This window comes from Arachis hypogaea, chromosome 12 (genome assembly GCF_003086295.3).
Source record: "Arachis hypogaea cultivar Tifrunner chromosome 12, arahy.Tifrunner.gnm2.J5K5, whole genome shotgun sequence".
NCBI classification, from domain to species: Eukaryota; Viridiplantae; Streptophyta; class Magnoliopsida; order Fabales; family Fabaceae; genus Arachis; species Arachis hypogaea.
In genome coordinates, this window is record NC_092047.1 from 9,983,297 (window position 1) to 9,991,135 (window position 7,839).

The 7,839-nt window shown below is 26.2% G+C and overlaps 1 protein-coding gene across 1 annotated transcript; it reads left to right on the top strand.

Annotated features, from left to right (window-relative positions):
- The first annotated feature begins 922 nt into the window (after positions 1–922).
- On the top strand, positions 923–7,401 carry LOC112726763 (acid phosphatase 1). The gene is made up of 3 exons (XM_025776283.3): positions 923–1,576; positions 2,003–2,215; positions 6,845–7,401. The coding sequence occupies exons 1-3, from the start codon at positions 1,182–1,184 to the stop codon at positions 7,020–7,022; spliced, it is 786 nt and encodes a 261-aa protein (XP_025632068.1). The 5' UTR covers positions 923–1,181; the 3' UTR covers positions 7,023–7,401.
- The last annotated feature ends 438 nt before the right edge of the window (positions 7,402–7,839 follow it).

The window sequence follows — 7,839 nt, forward strand, 5'->3', positions numbered from 1 at the left end:
TCCATCCTATATAAACACAATAAGATTTTATACAAAAAGTCTAAACAACAAGATGGTGACTTTCTTTCAAAATGACACGGTGAGAGGCGCAATGGCGAGCCAGAGGACAGAGCAGTGGACGAGGTGGAAGACGCGGCAACAAAAAGGAGAATGGACACGATGACAAAGTTATGGAAAGGAATGCTGCAAATAGAGAGCACGACGCAGTGAGGGTGATGGCACCGTGAGGTGTGACGATATGGTGAGGAGGGAGAGTGACGAGGGGATGACTGCAGAAAAGTTGGATAGAGTATGAGCAGCGTTAGGATCTATATTGAAGAAGTGTTATGCAAATGAGGATTAAGAGTTTTGGGTTTATATGTGTGTGAAATAACTAAAAAACATATATGAGAAATAAACTATTAAGGACAATTCAGTAAATTTATTGATTTCGGGGATTAGCGGATTCCCGCGCCTGCCTCGGGAGAATTTTGTCTCCCGTCTCCATCCCCACAGAAAAAATTTTTCACAGTCAAATCTCTCCTCTAGGAATCCCTGCGTCTCGGGGAGTTTTGCCCTCCCTATTTGCAAGGAAGAGAATATAAAAAATACATAAAGACTATAAAAAAAATAAAATGGGAATTTATCTATGGTGAGTTTTATGGTGCCTTTTATTATGGTGTCTAAATTGCCTAACTTGTTTTTAAAAGTAAAAAATAAAATATTTAAAATTTATTAAATATTATCTATTTGCCTTTTTTAATAAGTTAGACATAATTTCAAAGGCACCGTAGTATTCACCATTAATAAAATCTAAACAAATTATTGCCAAAGGACTTTTATCTATAATGAGTCAACTATGGTCTAACCAAAATTAATTATATTATAATTCAATTAAAATTCAGATATTATTAAATTTAAAAAAAATTAAAAAATAAAAAAGGGAAAGATACGCACCTTTTCCTTTCGATTTCTATGAAACTTCGCTATGGACGCAACGCATACAGAGTTATGTCAATAAATACGAGTGGAGAGCTCGTCATCAGTGTGGCATCATTCTTAATGGAAATTATACCTGTAGGACTCCGTCACCACTACACACATTTTTCATTAATCAATAATTTCCCCTCATTTTCTTTCTTTCTGTCTTTCTTTCAATAAATTTGTTTTCCATCCTGCCTCTGTTGTACCAAAATTTAAAGATGATGTTAATGACGAATAAGATGGTACGACGAGCATTTGCGGCACTGATGTATTTGCTGATGTCATCACTGGCGAAGGTGGAGGCGATGATGCGAAGACGGAGACAAAGGCAGAGTGATAATGATAACAACGACAGTTATTGCTTGAGCTGGAGGTTAGGAGTGGAGGCGAACAATGTGCGGTCGTGGAGGACAGTGCCACTGGAATGCTACAATCACGTGCAGCAGTACATGACTGGTGGTCAGTACCTGCAGGATATGAACCTCATCGTTAACCAAATCGTTGCTTATGCTTTTCAGATTACTCTTTCCCCTGATTCTATGGATGCTTGGATCTTGGACGTCGATGATACCTGCATCTCTAACCTTTCTTACTACCAGGGACACCGATTCGGGTACTTCTATATTCATTCTTTGTTCACTCTGGTTTTAAACAGAGTTTAATAGCTTTCTTTATACAATAATTTCAGCATTTTTTTCAATTTTAAATGTGAATTATGAATATATTATTTTTTTTATCTTATTGTGAAATTCTATTTTTATTTAGGAGAATGAAAAAACTAAAATTTGAACACTAATTTTTTAGTTAAAACAAACAAAAAAATCACTTGAAATATATATTAAAATACAAAATATATATTAAAAATAAATTAAATAAAATATATTTATAAAAAAAATACATGTAGAACTAATTTTTTATATATACATAAACATTTCGTACTCAATTATGCTACTTGCATACACTTTTTTTTGACATCATATGGCTAGTGATATGTTTTTATTTTGACGACATTCACCTATAGAGATGATTACATGTGCAGATGTGATCCATTTGATTCAGCAAAATTCAAGGCATGGATTATGAAGGAAAGGTGTCCAGCAAATCCTGCCGTATTACAATTGTTCAAGACACTGAAAGAGAGAGGATTCAAGGTATTCTTGCTAACTGGAAGAGACCAAGCAACACTTGGTAAAATTACCATTGACAACTTGCATAACCAAGGTTTCATTGGCTATGAACGTCTTATTTTGAGGTAATTCATTCTTATTACTTTTATCACGGTTCTTTTCATTATTTCACTCTTAATCTTATTAATAATGGATAATCTTCGTTCTGTATTAAATCTTGAAATATATATTGTTTGACAATTTTTATATAAAAATATGTTATAATAAAATAAATGTTGTTTAAATTAAATTATTTAAAATTATATTTAGATAAAAATTATTTAAAAAAATGTGGATTTATATTATTTAAAATTGCATTTTTTTGGCACTCTTTTGATTATAAATGTTTTTGAAAAGAATTTAAATTTATAGGTTAAAATTTAATACTTTTTTTAGTTATAATTTTTAGTATTCTTTTTTGAGTACTCTTTTTTATATTTAATTTAGTCTTTTTAATAGGATTAATAATTTATATTATAAAAAATTAATAACAATAAACAAAGTACACTTTAATTCAAGAACCCACTATAAAAACGATATAAAACCAAACAAAAAAACAAAATTTCATTAAAAAAATCCTTATTAGTAAAAATGATTAAAATTTTTATATGAATATTGAGTACTAAAAATTTCATTAAAAAAAAAACAATAATATACATATCTATTAATGAAGGATAAAATTGACAAAAAAAAAATAAATTTTTTCAATCATTTCTTTAACAGTAACTATTGAAGCTAAGGCACAAGTTATAATTTGTTATTACTTCAAGTAAACGAAAGTTAAAATATAGAATTATATTTGTATTATAGAAAAAAAAAATCAAACAAAAAATTGAGATTTTTCAGACAATTAAATGCATATAAAAAATAACACATCTTTCTTATCATACTTTTGATATTTTTAACAAATAAAGGGTAATTTACTTAAAGAAATTAAATAAAAATAAAAATTATCAGATTATTCTAAATAAAAAATATTTTTATCCTTTTAAAATATAAATTAATTAATAAATTATTAAAATTTATAACTAACTGTAAAGTTAATATAAATATAAAATAAAAAATACTTAATATAGAAACTAAAAAGAAAGAAGTACATACTATATACAGCAATAAATTAAGTCTTTTGTATCTATCGTTTTAAATATCAGATCATTGAAAATAAAAGTCAAGAATAAAAAATATATAACTGAAAAGTTACATAAAAGCATAAACTACTGTTAGATAAATGATGTCCTTAATCACCTAAGACACAAGACAGAACAGGTGGCGTAATTGGTGGTTTTGAAGTGGATTCCAATTATCGATTGACCTTTGAGTAATTGTAAGTTCCTAGAAGCAATGATCCAAAAGTCACTATCCACTAATTTTTTTTAACATATATGTGGACAATCAAACCTCCAACGAGTACTGCACCACATGTATTTTCTTCCCTTATTTTTATAACTACTAAAGCTTTATTCTAAAATAAAGCTTTTCAAAATCTTAAATTAACTTCCCTCTCATCATTATTTTTAAGGATAAGTCTAAATAGTTGTGTTAGCTGTTTGATGCAAACCTGTTAAATATATTTCGAATACGACACATATTTTATGTTTATTTAATATGTATATTTTTTATATTTAATTATATTTTAATAAAAATATTTTTTTTGAATATATTTAAATATATCTAAATATAAATAGGTATCGGTATGTTTAATTTTATTATTAATTTATATATTTAAAATAAATTTAAAAATAATATACATTATTAATTATTAATACTCCAAAATTATTTAAAATATTGTATATAATTTGAAAAAATAAAAAACTTAAAATGCAATAAAATATTAAAATCTAAGTATAATTTATACAAAATTTCTTTATATTTTGTATATATATATTTAACATAAATTAACATGGGTGTGTATGTATATTTTGTATCTTATTCCATGTCCATATTAGTGTGGGAATCATCATCTATCTACGTGCACTCATGCTTTGCAATTTCCAGTTTTCCACGCATGCGTGCCTCTATTTTCTTTCTTTCTTTCTTTGGCATTCATCATTTTTAGGATTTGTATTCAGAGTTTGCATTATGCACGCATGGACTAGTCTGCAAATTAAATAACATAATAATAATCTTCAAATAAAAGTGGTTGTGGTAGGTATATATATATTGTTACATACAGCTTCATATGAGTTTCCAGTTTCCACACTTAAGAGTATTATTCCATTCAAGATAATAAGATCAATTAGAAGACACCATTTATTCAATATACTTTATGCAAAAGTCTAGAGGTCAGTAACTTTTGTGTTTTGTGGCCAGCATTTAACCATAAAAAAGAAAAGTAAGTGATCTCCCATCATTGAATGTAATCTCACACCATTAAAAAGACTATTGATGGTCAATTGATGGTTACAAAACACAAAAGTTGCTGGTCCGTAACACTCTTCATATTTTATAATAACGTGGTTAGAATTAGTTTAGAGAACTGTATAATGGTAGGGCCACAAATTCGGTTTGTCCAAAGCATTATCATTTTCCGTGATTCTATTTTCTGTTTTTTTTTTCTCTTTAACATTTAGTGGATGGAGGAGGAAACTTCCTCCGTATAAATGAAATAATAATATTAATATATATCAATGTGGATGAAGGACCAATTTTAGAAAAAAAAAATGATATTTGTGTTTTGACTGCATATGCTAAATTGTCTTTAATGCCGACCCACTAATCTTAAACTTTAACATTTTTATTGCATGATATTATTATTCGGTGGGAGAATAATAATTCCAATCTTTTCATTTTTAATTTATTCGGACCCATCATATTGACAAAATCATTTCGCTCCTATTGATTTGTCTGCTAGATAAATAACGAGAATAACTTAGTTTAGATATGACTAATTAACCGCTAACTACTACCAAATTGAAAGTCATCATAACAATAAACGATAAAAAAAGGAAAAAAAAACAATAATAATTAAGAAATGAAAAAGCAATAAGTGTATGTTTCATGTGTTTTTTTTTTTTTTTTTTTTTGGTGACTTTATGTCTTATGTGTTTAATGAAACAGTTCTAATTATTAATTAACCATCTTTCCCTTCCGTTTATGAATATCGTTCTAATCAAAGAAAAACATAGCTAAAGTGTAATGTAACAAAATTAAAATAAAGTAACAATTGTAAGGCTAAATTATGTTCATTAAAATTATAAAATGATAATTAATTTAAAATATATTAACCTTTTAAAAGGACACATGTTTAGTAATATAAAACGAATAAAGTAAATTAATAGAAACACTCTTTTTTTTTTTCTGCTAAGCATTTCCTCACGAATTAGTTTTAATTAATAAATAAACTACACAAGAATGAAGACTGAAAATAGAAATCATAATAAGTCGTGGACCAAGTCTACGACGGCATGCATGCTAACTGCGCCGAAATTGACCTTTTCAAAGTCAATGTCAGTGGATGCCAAACAAAATTCAAGACTACTATGTTAAAGAAAGACAGGGACTACTACTTATTATTAGTTTCCTCTATAGTTTAAAGGTATAATTGCTCATTCTAGAATAAATTTGTATAATGTATTTTGAACGTTTTGTTCTTCTATTAATAAAAAAAATATAATTAATAATTGAATAATAAATTTTTGTATAAAAAATAAGTGATAAATATTAAGGAAAATTAAAATAACATACAAAAACAAAGAAAAATATTAAATATTATTTTTTATTTATAATATTTATTATTTTAAAAATCATAGTTATCAAAACAAAATCGAAAATATCATACTATTAGGTCACTAGATTATTAGTTCAACCACTAGATCATAGGTTGAACTTATTAATCCGATCAAAATTAAATAATTATATAAAATTTAATTTAAACTTTTTATTTTTATAATAAATATTTTTTAATTTTATATTGTATTAAATTAATTATTATTTTTAAATTTTAACAACACATCAATTAGTTTATATTTATTATATATACTCTTCAAGTATTTATAGGTTTATGTTTATTATATTCTTTAAGTATTTATAAAAAAATAAAAATAATAATTATAGAAATAAAAAATATATTATAATTAATAAAAAATTATATTTTTCTTTAAATTTATAAATATAATTTTATTTTATTTATGTAATACATTTAATAGAAAAATATTATGTATAAAAAATAATGTTTCTTTATTTTGACTAGATTTTACCAAATTTGACTGAGTCAAATTTAATTGGTTTTGACCGAATTTAACTGATTTTTATTAGATTTGATTAAATTTTATTGGATTAATTGCTTGACCAATTTAAATAATTACTCAACTCAGATTGATAATTGGATTTTTGGTTCGGCCGACTGGAACAGACCGAATTTGATAATTATATTAAAGATTTTTTTAGTATATCAATAATTGTCAATATTAAATACGATTAACAATGAAAATTTTATAATACTATAAATTAGTTACATCAAATGATTCCTCAATTAATATAAACATACGTCATGAAATTACTCTTTCCAAAAATTTAAACTAATAAAAGAAAACAATATAAATAATTACATCTCTAAAGAATAGATAATTAAAGTGAGAATATTGTGAAAAGGAAAAACAATGAGTAACAAATATCATCTAATTTAATAGATGAGTTGCACTACTAATAAAAGTGATGAGCTATGTAGGTAAAAAAGGTGATTAATGAAGGAGTAGTAATTGGGTGTGATTTTGTAGGACGGCAGAATACAAAGGGCAAAGTGCAGTGAGATACAAGTCAGCAATTAGGAAGGAGATTGAAGGACAAGGTTACAGGATATGGGGCAATGTTGGAGACCAGTGGAGTGACCTCCAAGGAGACTGTTTGGGCACTCGTACTTTCAAGCTCCCAAATCCCATGTATTTCATTTCTTGATGAATTACCTCATCAACCTTTTTTTGGCTAATTAATCCTTCTATATAATTCAAGTATCCTACCTCTCAAATGGTTGTTATTGGTGGTCCAAAATGATTTCTCCCCAATTTGTACTCAGCAAATTATGCTTAATTTGGCCACTCAATTAATTTAGAGCTTTTCCTCATTATTAGCCGTATTTTAAATTTTAAATAATATATCACTATGCTACATCAAGTTTAAAGTAAAGAAAAAGTATCTAAAAAAGAGTGTTATATGAGAGTGTTAGTTAACACTTGAAGGAGTGTAATAAGACTTTAAGCTTTTACCATAATAATGAATTTTTATGGTGATAATTATCTTATAACTAATAGAATGTTTTCTTTAGTTTTTGATATTATATTTGTTTTTCTTATACTAGTAAATGACAATACATATATGCCCTCTTATAATGATCACATATAACCACTGTTAATATCTTATTTTTCGTTCAAGTGGCCTTTTGTTATCTTTTTACCCAAAAAAATTGGTGAAATTCTCCTTCTACCTTTTATAATGTTTCCAAAACCTTCAACTTTCTTTTGGAAAAGGAATCTTCAAGAAAAAACTAATGGTACAAGGGAAGGCACAAGAAAGTTAAAGGGTTAGAAAAAATAAATTAAGATAAAAATAAATTAGATAAGGTTTTCCTTTTTGTTCTTAATATTTAAAAAATTAAGAATATATCAAATATTTAATTTGATTTAATTTTTCACTTAAATTTGAAATAAATTTTAATTCTATCGTATGCTATCATCAATATTTTTATATTCATGCAAATTCTTTTTACAACTTTTAA

Excerpts from the sequence above, each read along its gene's own strand:
- LOC112726763 (XM_025776283.3), top strand. The coding sequence starts at position 1,182 with ATGATGTTAATGACGAATAAGATGGTACGACGAGCATTTGCGGCACTG. Across the intron at positions 1,577-2,002 it reads TACCAGGGACACCGATTCGG|ATGTGATCCATTTGATTCAG; the intron begins GTACTTCTATAT and ends TTACATGTGCAG. Across the intron at positions 2,216-6,844 it reads TATGAACGTCTTATTTTGAG|GACGGCAGAATACAAAGGGC; the intron begins GTAATTCATTCT and ends GTGATTTTGTAG.